We start from the raw sequence: 13,323 nt of genomic DNA on the forward strand, positions 1-13,323 counted from the left end.
TGTGTATGTCAAGGTGAACGCAGTGCGTTCTGTTCATCTATGCCGGCAGCCAAATGATGACCCCGCCCCTCCAGGTTCACATGCGTGTTAAATGTCGTGCACTGCGGAGTCAACAAATCCATGCATGCGATCGTGATGATTTAACCAGAGGAATTAGTGTTCGCATGAGCACAACAGGTGAATTTCAGCCTCAGGGGCATTCTCAGCATACATTTGTCGGGCTCATTTAAAAGCCCTGAAATGCAGAGGCTGCAGCATGCCGCTTTTGCACTGTTTCCCTTTTACCTTAGCGTTGCTGAAAGAAATTGCGTTCTGTAACGTGCTTATTACAGCAGCATACGAGTTCGTAGTAGTTTTAGCTTGAAGAAGAATGTGTTGTCGATATCAAGGTGAAATTCGGCTATAAGAGTAAAGTAACATACCCAGTAGTCGTGATGAGTGTACAAGCCAGCGACGTTCGCACAGCTTTATTTTACAACGGAGCTGCTAAAGCCTCCCTAGGCTGGGGCGCTATGACGTCAAGCTATTCCAAACTGTTTTTGTGCCAATGTCCTGACGTCAAATTTACGTAACCACCGACGCAAGCATCGGGCGGTGACCCGCAGAGTTGTCTGAACAACCCAATCAAACACTCTCCTCGTTTATAGGAGGTCGCCTTTGTTCGCTTTCAAAACGAATGACATTGCCTGCACTCAGCGGTTTTTCTTATATAATTGGCTGACAAGAGGCGATGAGCAGGCTCTAGTGGAGCGGGTTTCGATGGGGCCGAGCGAGCAAAGTGAAAAGAGATAACCGCATGAAGAGGGTGGTGCCGGCTTCTCCGATTGGTCCGCTTCGCCTTACTTAACTTGCGGTAGCTGGTCGAAAATCGCGGCGGCGTGCAACGGAAGGATAAGAATGACGCTGAAACGGATCCTCAGCAAAGAAGAGTTGGCACAGCGATGTCGTATACGTGCCGAATGGGCTCGATAACGTTTTACTGCCACGCAAACAGGTTTCTCATTAGCAAATAAATACATGCTCACAGGCAGGTGCGAGTAGCGAGGGCCTGAGCGATCGGCGGGCAGCCATCTTCTATTCCTTTCGGAACGGGGCAATCTGTGGCTATTCATAAAAAAATTTTCAGTTTCGTTCAGCATAATAATGCTTTTTAGTTAATGCGATTAGTTCTCGCGCTTTTGTGAGGTCGCATGACAGACAGACGAAGTGGGTGCAGCCCGAAAACATTGGACCAATAGCAGATGGCGAATGGTGAAAAGCGTCGAATCAGGAATAATTATTTTTGTTTTGTGAGGTTTAGTCATGCATATTTAGTGTGTACACGTTATATCAGATGGAGAGCTATCGCGGTTTTCTTGACGTCGCGTGACAGACAGGCGAAGTTGGGAGTGGCCCGAAAATGTTTTGACCAATCGTGTTAGGCTGATTGCAGAATTGGAATAGGAAAGGTTGGAATAGCTTTACGTTATAGCGCCCTTGGTCTCGTCGTCGTGCTCAGCATCGCTGAGCTGGGAGAGAGGGAAAGCAGAGCATAGGAGGAGAGGAGGTGCAAAGAGATAAATAAAGAGCGACAGACAGAGAGTGATAGAAATAAATAAATAAAGCAAAATGAACTTTCTAGGCGAGGCGGGATTCGAACCCGGGTACCCACGGTCCGAAGGCGAGCGTCATAACCACTGCGCTAAACACCCACTTTTCTCCGTCTTCATTACATGGAAAACAAAACTGAAGATATGACGAAAACTGTTTGCCCTAGTTTTAATTGTGTAGCTATGTCTGCGCTATACACCCAGTCTTGCAGGACATGCATTTATCGGAACTATATGGTTGCATTGTACCAACTATTGTAAGGCGACCTGCTATGGGCGAGAGCAAGAGAAAATGAGAGCGAGAGAGAGAAAGAAAGAGAGACATAGAGATAGAGAGAGAAAGAGTGAGAGAAGAAAAAAAACAATATAAACTTTCTTGGCGAGGCCTAGAAAGAAAGTCTCTGATCCCCGTACTCACGGTCCGAATGCTAGCGTCATACCCGCTCCCGCTACACTATACACCTACGGTCGCAAAGCTCCGCTGTCTTATCAGATTTCACAAGCCTGGAACTGGATTGATGTTTTTTCTTTTTCTCCGTGTTACTTTCATCGGCTGGACATTGCTGAGTTCATTTTGTGAATTTCAATTTTGTGTTGATCTCATTAACATCGTACAGCACACGACCGCCATGTGCACCGTGTCGTGCCTTATTGTACACGATTACCGCTATTATGAAATGGAACGACCCTTAATTCTAGCTGAAGTGCCTCTAAATTAAGTAATTATAGAAAATTTGCGTATCGAGAAACGTTCTTTAGAAATAAATATTTGACTTGAGAAACTTTGTCCTTGTGTCGGTGGTCTTCGAGACTGAGCTTAATGAAATGTGTAGCACTAACAAACTTCCCTGTACATTGTCCTTAAAGGTTAGATTTTTAAAGTACATCAGTGAATTTCATAACATACATGCAACAGAACTCTTGGAAATAATATCTAGAAAAGCACATTCAACCACTTGACAGGCCTGTTATTCATATCTGCAATAATAATAATGGCTGATGATAACATTCCGCCATAGGTACGCTGAAGTTGTCTAATTAGTCTGGGGAGTACTTGCACAATAATCTGAACTCAGAAAGAATGGCATGGTTGTCAGTTGCAATTTCTGTTTACATTGTTTTGTGATAACGTGAACTGTAAACATTCCTCTAATGATCCAGCATTGTGTGATGCAACAACGACCGCCCATTTTGATGTCAATTGTACGTGTGGTTGAAAAAGCCATCATACATACACATAAATATATATTGTGAACATAATGACCTTAACTACATGTCTGCCCGCTGGGTGTTCGAGAGAGGCATTTGCAAAATTCTTCAACGCGTTTAATCAGAGCCTATGAAAATACGTTTTCGGCCACAAATATGTTGCGTCAGTGGACGTGAGAATCTGTGCGATGTTCCTTGAATAAAAGTTCGGGCGTTGTCGTTTGAAATGAACATCCCGAGTGTGCCCATTGTAACAAAAGAATTAGGGCTCAACTGGGAAGCAACCTACCTCATTTTGTTGCTAGTACATGGCATAGAAGGGCCCGAATTCACAAAAACATCTTATGCTAAAATTTTTCGTAAGAAAAAATTTTAGCAAATCCATATGCCAGACATGTCATTAGCGAAAGCAGGCAGCCAATGACAAAGCGAACTTACGAAAGAACAGCTTTGTCAATCTGGCCCCAGAATCGTTGCGAGTACAATAGACATTACCTTATATGTTAAGAAAAAAATTCATATGTACGCTAATTAGGCTATAAGTAAACATAGTAGTTCACAGACATGTTTATTAATAACGAATGAGGCTTGTTTTCTACTAGGACACACTTAGCCCAGCTCATCCGTCTTGTTCTAACAAGGCACCGATAAGAAATGGGAGACTGCGTGCTGCAAATTCGCACATTTTATCTAGGGCATCTACATCTCTCTCGCTCTCTTTCTCTCTCTCCCTGTATGCATAAACATATTTTTGCTATTATTATTTGCATATGCATAACACATTTTTGCATATGCTATTTTTTACGCCCGTTTTTATTTCTATTCGTTCATCATTTTCTACACTTCAGTTAAAACTATAAAAAGTTCCCATTACGCTTCGCTTGGTGTAATTTTCTGTCGGATTCTTATAATTATGACTAATAAAAATCGAGCGCATTGGTTTCCTTTCTTCTCGTTCATCTATATATATATATATATATATATATTTATATATATTATAGTTATCTCTCATCCTATGATGATCACGCATCGCTTCAGTAAAGTTTAAGTTCTTTGAGAATCTTGCAGCGTGGCCCATTGCTGCCTGGTTCCCGGTTGAAGGTCGACACTTCTGATCCTGTTGCTGTAAGTTTCAAGAAGGACCTGGAGTCTGATGTAAACTTCGGCCAGTCGGTACCTTCAGATCCGGCAAGAGACCTTTAAAAAAGAAGCAAGAAAAAGAATGTGTGTTGAGGACAAAGATAGGTGTTGAGGACACTACACATAAGTAAACAGGACGTTTATAATGATCCCAACATTCATAGTTTCGAACGGCGTTTTTTCCCAGCCTTATTTCAAGTACTCATACAGTATGGCTAATTAAATGAAGCTTCGCCTGCTTTAACTATGTTGCTTTCACCTCTCGATGCTCTGTTTTTCTTTCGTGCTTACTAGTATGCACAAATATTTTTGAACAATAATTATACAATGATTGATTGGTAAGTATACCTCTTTCACGCTTTCCGTCATTTCTGTAGCGCACCTATTCCAGAACTTACTATGTGTAGAACCTATTTCAGCTGCTGATAATCGCAACATAGGCATATGGGTTGCCTGTCCAATTCTGTGTTCAAGAAACTTGAAACGATGCAAGTAACTTCTTTACTGTGCATTAGCCTACTGTGGTTCTGCCACCTGCCCATAGAAGTCATTGTGAGGGAGCAGGCACCCTTTGAACTAGTCCAGCATTGTAGCATTTTGTGACTGATCCTTTTGCTACCAACAAAAAAATGTCGCAGTTCGTGGACCGTGGCAGGAAAAGAAACAAAAAAAAGATCAGGAAACCTTCCTTCGCGCATTCCATAGAAGAATCTAGAAGCAAAATACCACAGCCGAACAACATTTATACTCGTAACAACATTCCGCGTAAAAAATAATTGTTTTAAATATTACTTTTTTCCTAGGACTGTGATAGAATGGAATAATTTGACTAATATAGAAGTTACTCAGCCTTCGTTGTCTTTATTTGCTGCTAACATCTGTTGATTAGGCCTCAAGATCAAATGTGACCTCATTCATTTTTTTTTCACTTTTATTTAAACCGATGTTGTTTGTATAGGCAATGTACTACGTATTGCTTTGTTTTGTTGCCTGCATTTGTACGCTGATATATTGTACTTCCACCTTGCTAAAATCCCTTTGGGGATTGCAGTATCTGTAAATAAAAAATAAATAAAATAATACTCAAGAAACCGTACGGCGAAAACTACCTCAAACCAAAATTTTCCTCGAACACTTTCCGTCGCACTCCTCACTGTGCAGGGCTCAGGCAGTCACTCTCAGACTTCTACAAACACGCACTTACCTGAGCCCTGCGGCACTGCACACAATGTACCCTGAACGGCCCCCAAGCCCGGAGTGCCCGATGTGTGCTGGTTATGCGTACTTCGAGCATGTCCTGTGGGGCTGCGCCTGTGCCGGTCCCCCTTTCACCCAAGAGGAAATGATCAAGCTTATTAGGACCCAGGATCAGACCTCTCAAATCCTGGCAGCCTAGAGGGCCCGCGAGACGGCCGTCAGGTTTGACCTTATGGTCCCCGAGTGAGCCTAGCCAGGTGACGTTGAGTTTACTCGCGTCTATTGTGGACCGAATAAAGTTGTTTCACTCCCTCACTCACTCGAACATTTATGCCGTAAAATCATACCGTACTCCCGCTGATCTCTCTGAGCATATTTTTCTGCAATCTCTCTCCCCTCCTACTCTCCCTAATATTTCATTAAATCGAACAACTCTACATGCAAAATCACCTTGTTTTTTTACAAACCCCGATAGTACGCTAGCGTGAAAGAGTAGCTCAGACCTTGCGGCTATTCGATACTATAGAGATGCCAAATCACGCTGACCTCCCATAGGCGAAATCACTCCACATCCGCATGATCCGCATGCTGTACGAAGTGTCACCAGCACATCCGTCCTGTTTATCGAAGGCCCTGCCGAACACCAGGGGTTGGTCGTCGCCGTGGGTCATGCCGAACCACGGCAGCTTCTTCGGGCAGGCGGTCACGTAATTCATCTCGTAATAGTAAACGCCTTTCCCAGATTGAGCGTCAGCTGTTGCGTTCGCCAACTTGCATGCAGTGTTGAGGGAGCCGCAGGTGACGTGCGAGTCGCCCTTTGTTTCCGCCAGCGCCTGTCGTAGGGCGTCGTAATCGAAGTCTCCGATATGTCCCATGTACTCCTCCTGAAGCTTCTTTATCTCGGACAGCGAGAGTTTCTTGTACAAACTGCTCAAGAAATGCACCATTTCTGCCTTGTTAATTTGCCTTGGAGGAAGAACCTCAGAAAATGTATCTCTGAAGCTTGTGTAGAGCTGGTTCGTTCCTTCGTTTGCAGTCTGCCCGATGATGACGTCCTTATCGCCTGGAAACTCTGCTACGCAAGGCTCTACGGGCAGGAATTCATCTCCGAAGATAGGTTCAAATTGACCGTCAACGAACGTTTGCTCAACAGCCGCAATTAGAGTGGCGTTTATTTTCTTCATGCATGCCGCTATGTTCTGAGATGTGTTGGTAGCCGAGTCCTCCTGATAGCATCCAAAGGTAGCAGCCAGTTGACGGGAGTATTTTAACATTTCAGACTTGTCCTTTGCGCGCCCTTTCTTGGTTACGCCGGCGCTTTGGATGATGGCTCGCTTGAAAAGAGACTGGCTTCCTGGCGAGAGCAGATGAAAACCGGTAGAAATGCCACCGGCGCTCCATCCAAACAGCGTGACTTCCCCGGGATTACCGCCGAAGGCAGCGATGTTTTCTTGGATCCATTTCAATGCCAGCTGCTGGTCGTGCAGACCCATGTTTCCTGGGGCAGCCGACGTTCCGTCGTACAGGAAGCCGAATGACTGCAACCTGTAAGTTTTGAATCATGTCACAGCAGAACAAAACTTACAAGCATCGCCTGCTCATAATTCTCCAAGGTTGTTCATAACTCTCCAAAGTGGTGCTGTTTGATGTTCATTTTTTTCATTCATTTTTTCCATCTATCCTCAGTTACAAACACCTTAGCCATGATAAGTCTTGTTTTAGGGATTTCTATCGTATTGTAAAAGTAATGAAAGTTGGGCAAGTTGGTAGCTATCCATAGAAAACTGCAGTGCGCACACAACAAACGAGACTCAAGGCAAAGGTAAAACACAAGTGCTGAATCGCAACTCATTTTAATTTTGGAAACGAAATTAAATATACTCGTATACCCAGGCTAACTAATGTGAGCATGTGCAAGATCATGAGAAATAAAAGTAAAAATAATTAAGAAATAAAAATACATGCACAGAGCTTCTACACATACTAACAAACTCACGTGGCGCTTGAGAAGGCGAATTCCTTGCCAGTTAGTATTATAGATGACTGAATTACGCACATATCAGCATGCTTTTCCAGCGAAGCTTTTGTTACCTCGCAAGTGTCGGCGGTGGTGATGTAAAGCTAAAAACTTACCTGTCGAAAAGTCGCGTCTCGTACACTTATATACCAAGATTGGAATGGAAGGGTATGAATGTATGACTAACATTAGTGACAGGTCACGACATCAATAACACCACATGCTCATCAGTTATGTCACGATAAACCACAATAAAATTACATGTTGCGTATACCCGCATACGATATGTGGGTATGAGCCAGGGACAAGAAAGAAAGAAAGAAGGAAGGAAGGGAGGAAGGAAGGGAAGAAAAGAAGGAAGAAAGAAAGAGTAGGTGCGTGGCCGCGCGATCAATCAGGGTCGTTTTATGTGTCGCGGGGAAGGAAAGGGCATTGGCGCGCACTCCGCCGGGCGTCCCTCGTCTCAGATCAGTTTCGGCGCCGGGATGGGAAGGCCGCGCGTTGTGCGTTCCGCCGAGGAGCAGGCTGCGTTTGAGCAATGGCACTGCGAACTCGCTCGGGAAAGGGCTCCTCGTCGACGTGCCGATTCTAGCGAGACGGCTTCCGAAGCCCAGGCGAAACGTTAGCGAAGAGCCGCGAATCCCGAGTTGCGGGAGCGCGATGTTGAGTCCAAACGTCGGCGAAGAGCCGCCGACCCTGAGTTTAGGGTAAACGAAGCGGAACGCCTGCGAGAGTGTCATCTTGCCACAAGCTTCGCTTACCCCAATTCGTGGCTTGGCCTTTCTATCTATCAATGATTGCAGTGTCATAGGACAAAGTTGCTCAGCTACACTGAATGCAATAAAGAGAACGTGATAACGATTGTTACAGAACGCAGATTTTTCGCGCGCATGCTGCGTAACTAGAAAAATAAATTATCACGCTTTACGTGCCATACCGACAATTTCATTCTGAGCAATGCTATAGTAGAGGGTTCCGTAATAATTCTTATCTCCTGGGGCTCCTTACCGTGCACCTAAATCTCAGCGTAATAGCGCCTTTGCATTTTGCCTCCATAAAAGTGAGGCCAACACCACCGAGATGGAACGCGTGACATCGAGCTCAGTCGTGCCTGATAATACTTTTGTGCAACTTCAATTCCGCGCAACATAGGCAACGCCGCTTGAGAAAAGCGGGGATATAGTACGACCATAAAAAATGGCTTGCAGTACATGCTTTAGTTTCCAGTGTGTCTTTTGTATTCTCTCATGTTTCGTTTTTCAAAAGTGGGTGGGTTTGACATGCTTCAGGAGAAAACAACAAACGCATTCCTCACGACATTGCAGCCAGCTGCATTCTAATACACTCACGAGTAAGCGATTGCGCTTCAGGCCCAACTAAGATCTTTTTGTGTGTTTGCCTCTTTGCTATATTTTCTTCCTTCCAGATAGTATAAATGGGGATGGTAGCTTGACCTACCAAAATATTTCCGCTGTTTTTGAACATAGCGGAAGTACTGCAAAAATAGCTTAATAGCGTGTACATTTCTAAATTGTCGTAGCTGTCTACCACTATTTTGCAAACAAAAAAGAACAAGTGAGACTGTTACCAGAACTACCTTCTTTTTTTACCTGCAGGCTCATTTCTGCAAGGTTATGCCCTGCCGGTTAGTCGATTAAAAAGGCCATATAAATGAGAGCTCCTAGGAAGAGCTCGTTAAACTAGAAAACAATCCAATGCGCGAGTATGTTCACCTGTGCGTTAGGATTTGTGGCTTGTCTAACAGGGATATGACCGCTGTCTACATCCGACGCTTGTCATAATCGGCATATTTTAGCTTGAAAGCTGTAGGTATGGCCACTATAACAATCCACCATCGCCAGCAGCGCTGACGGGTGAACATGGACGAAAGCGGCAAACGCCGGGGTCATCAACATGGTGATACAGAAAGAGAGGACACTTTGCAGGATTACAGCTTTCGGATGACTTGTGTGGTGCCCGGATGTGTCGTTTACAGGAAGTGGATCCTCCTCTTCATTCCAGTGACCGGATTGGGTATATTTAGAGTCAAAGAGTATTTTCGGTGCATTCATAAACCGCCCAGACTTGACTGCAATCAAACCTGCTTAACGTTAGCGTTAAAATTTTCATTCACCAGTACTTACAAGTACTTTTATGTTTAGGTTTTTGGTTGGGTCATTGGAGTGCTCTGATGATGCTTATCACGGCTTCTTGTCGCAGTTCCTTCACCTGATAACAAAGTCGCAATATGGTTTCCCGAAAAAGAAATAGACGGAATTAGCACTTCTCGACCGGAAACAGTTTATTATGAGAAAATATCAAGAATAATAAGTTATTGCTTGGCATATTTGGCGACTTTTCAAAAGTCCTTGGCTTTCTAAACCTCAAAATCCTTCTGAAAAACTTGCGCGTTATGGAACATGGGGTAAAGACAACAGTTCTACGCAAGGCTACTTAGTAATCGCAAACAGTCTGTATCAATTGACCGTTGTAATTCATCAGTTCAATCAATCTCTTTTGGCGTTCCACAGGGTAGCATTCCCGTGCCGTACCTGCTGAACATTTGCATTAACGATAATATTGTTATTGCTCAGCTTGTGAAATACATGATTTATACAAGCAATACCAGTCTATTTCTTGTTGATGATGATTGCAATAGAGATTTCATTAAGGGACTAAACTGTTGGGTAAGCTAGGTGCGTGGTCCTCTAGTATTGGAGTAGTAATAAATTGGAATAAAACAAAAACACAAATTTTAGATCAAAAGGCAAACATTTGAAGAGTGTCACTCCATAATGCTACATAACTCCCCTATTGATATAGCCAAACAGTTCGACACGTTGCGCGTGATCTTTCTGATTCGCATACAGACCACGTTGAAACCAAGATGGCGAGCACTGTAGGTTTTGCTATATTGTCACAGGGACCGGCCCCCCATTACCACAAGATCAGTGCTTGACCATTCCTTGTTTTTATCATGTGCACGCTATTGTTATGTTGTTTGGGCGACAACGACTTCTACCAACATTGGGAAAATAATTCGCAAGCAAAACAATAATTCGAGCTCTATGTGATTTCACTTTACGTGCTTCGGTTAACGTAGAAAGGAAACCATTTCGTATAGTTAGTGTGAGAATTTTTTATGAGTTCTGTCTGTTTTCAGCCTTGAGAACCGAGAGGAAACGTAAGGTCTGCTTTTTAAAAGAGCTCGTTTTGTGAACACCGAACAGTCATACCTATGACACTAGAGATCCAGAATATAGCAACGCGCGCAGGGCTGTACCAACTGGTTACGGTGAACAAGGGGGGAAAAACAAGATTCCGAAATGAATATATACCTACTATAAAAAATTATGTTCACGTCGAGTGTAATGCGAAAAAAAAGTAAAGGGAGTTGTACTTGTAGTTTCCTTTTATGTCACTGAACATATGTTACATTGAAGTAGTGTATATGTTTTGTTGTGTGTGCCTTATGAATGGGTTGAAAATAGTTTGTACTTTTCTTATGTCAACGTGCTTGCTAATTGTACGGCTGATTTTGTAATAAGGAGGTGAGAGCTTTATCAAGCTGCCTAATCATCAACTTTTTTTCTTCTCACCCCCTTTGTACTGCACTTTCAGAGCACAAATAAACTACTGACATATTTCTGTAGTTATCTTCATCTTCATTTGCTGTTCATGTTGACCGTGTGCTCCATCAACGTCGCCGCCGGTCAGGTGAAGAGGACCGTGCCTATACTGAAGGGCGAAGCCCAAATCATCCAGATCACGTGACATTCTGACATCTCCCAACTAAAATAAACCAATGCCTTCAGACCATTTAATCTTTTCTCCCCGTCTAACCATGGGGCCCCATAAAGTGAGCTTTATTAATGGGGCACCGATTCTGCTGGTTTATCAAGATACCGGTTGCCGGGGCATCGTATTATGTACCCAACTCTTCCAAGCGTTTATATCTGGTAGATCTGATTTGTTAGAGCGTAGTTGGTTCCGTCCCTTCGTATTGTTGCTCTTGCACAAATATAGAAAAAAAGCCTAACCAGATTATCTGTATTAGTCATGCCTTTTTTAGCACACTTCTAAGTAGAAATTGATCCGATCCCATGTTGAGGCACCGACATCTACTTTGGTCTCACTTCAATACAAAAAGGAAGAGATTCCTGGCTACACTTAACATCATCTCATGGACCGTCACTATAATGTTATTTTTTATTTTTTTACCTCTATCATTGAGCTAGGCTGCTCCATTTAGAGATGCCTTAGCTACACTTGCAGTTGTGGCTTGATGTGGCTCGTGCCATGTTGCTCATTAATATTTTATTATCATTTTTATTTAGCCGACAGCCTCAAATAATGCTTCGAGAACATAAGGTGAACCTATCGTCTCTTTGTCGAAAATATGATAATAGGGACCTATCCAGAGGAGCAGGAGAAGCTTGAACAAAAGCTTTTAAGGGCCGCAATCGACGCACCCCTTCTTGTTCGTTTTTTTAAACGTTTATTTTTACTACCGAAAGTAGCAAATTTTTGTGGTCAAAAATGAAAATGCTTAAATTATAGTGAAAGCTTGTTTTACCTATATTCGATGGTTACCACCACGACATCTCCGAGGGCAGCCAAGTGTGCTCCATCTTCGAGTGGCATGGCCGCCGAACCCACTTGGAAGCCACCTCCATGAAGCCAGGCCATCACCGGTAACCCCGCGGAAGCGTTCAGCTTAGGTGTCCATACGTTCACGTACAGGCAGTCCTCGCTTATTGGCTGATCTGTGTGCAACTGCGACCGTTTTGATGCTGGTGCTATCACTACTTAAATTGAATAAACAGTCCAAAAGCATGCCCAGTGAGTTATTCCGTTAGAAGCATGAATAAAAGATACTCGGTAGTTGAACTGCGGGTAATGCACATTTCATGACAATGGTCTCGTGCAATTTCTCCTTGATTGCGCGTTTCACTGTTTCGGATAATAGGCTGCAACAGTTACTCTGTCCTAGTGAAACAATATAATGTGAATATCCGTTGGACAAGTTGGTTGAAACATGAAGTAAGTGCAATGGAAATTAGATCAGCCGAAGCAGCAGCGCCTGCAAACACGATAGGAATATGGTAGTTATCCGTGTAGCACCCGTGATGCCTGGTGTACCGTCAATTTGGAATATTATGCGAGCACTATCTTTTTTATGAATTGAAAATGAAAAATTCAAGGTTTACAGATCTGTCAAGAGTAGTAAGAGCACGCGGCAACAAACACAGGCTACAAAAAAAAAACTCAAATATTTCCATGGAAAAAATCGGTGAGGGTGTAGCCACCGAAAGTGACAGATCCTTACAATACAAGTCCTTGCAATCTTACAGTACCCAAAGATAAAAAATGCGTTTAGCCAATAAGCTGCCACTATAAAATTATCTGATGGAAAGCGAGGGTAACTCTGGTAGTAGCCTTTCTAGAAGATCATCACACATTGAAAGCATATCTGCAAACATCAGTTCGGTTGGGGACACTATACACATCGCCTGAACTCACAAACCACTCCACACACAAAAAATGTCAACCAATAGCAAGAGCAGTATGTGCGACCGCTGGATAGTCACCTTTGAAGCACAGGTCGAATCCACGACATAACATAGCACCCGTATCTACAGCCCCGCTGACACTGCGCTGTACGAACAATGGAAAGTCGTTTTTTTTAGACAGCGACGACCTACTGAGGCACACCCGTCCCTTTATGCATATTACGAAAGAAATAAAAAAAAGATAAATGTGTGATCCCGTTTCGCGTTTCGCCAAACCCTTCCTTGAATTCATCCAACATTTGGGAGCTTTAACAATGCACACAATTGATATATGCTTCACCATTTGCAGCCATTGCATTTGTTTCTATTTGTATGAAAGCAGGTTTTTTTTTCTATTCGCAATGTACTCAGACTAAAGTTGTTTCAGCAAATTGGCTTCTATAACTCCTTTAACTAAAAGGAAAATTTGAGAGATTCTACTTGCAAAGCCACGATCTGCTTATGAGGCATGCCATAGTGAGGAACCCCGCAATAATTTTGACCACCTGAAGTTTCCTTTAAGGCGCCCGTTAATCCAAGTCCACGAGCGTTGTTGCATTTCGTCTCATCAAAATGCTATCACTGCGGCCGCGTTGGAATTGGTGACCGCGAGATCAGG

General features: G+C 43.3%; 1 protein-coding gene across 1 annotated transcript in view; it reads right to left on the bottom strand.

The window, feature by feature from the left end:
- Positions 1-3,802: 3,802 nt before the first annotated feature.
- LOC119463656 (acetylcholinesterase-1) overlaps positions 3,803-13,323 on the bottom strand; it is a 16,612-nt gene continuing 7,091 nt past the window's right edge. Inside the window, exons 2-4 of the mRNA XM_037724479.2 lie at positions 11,729-11,960; positions 5,682-6,680; positions 3,803-3,995 (exon numbers count right to left, since the gene is read on the bottom strand). Coding sequence (XP_037580407.1) covers positions 3,833-3,995; positions 5,682-6,680; positions 11,729-11,960 — 1,394 coding nt within the window. The 3' untranslated portion in view covers positions 3,803-3,832. The remainder of the gene's footprint in view (positions 3,996-5,681; positions 6,681-11,728; positions 11,961-13,323) is intronic.

The sequence above is a fragment of the Dermacentor silvarum genome, chromosome 9, assembly GCF_013339745.2.
Source record: "Dermacentor silvarum isolate Dsil-2018 chromosome 9, BIME_Dsil_1.4, whole genome shotgun sequence".
NCBI classification, from domain to species: Eukaryota; Metazoa; Arthropoda; class Arachnida; order Ixodida; family Ixodidae; genus Dermacentor; species Dermacentor silvarum.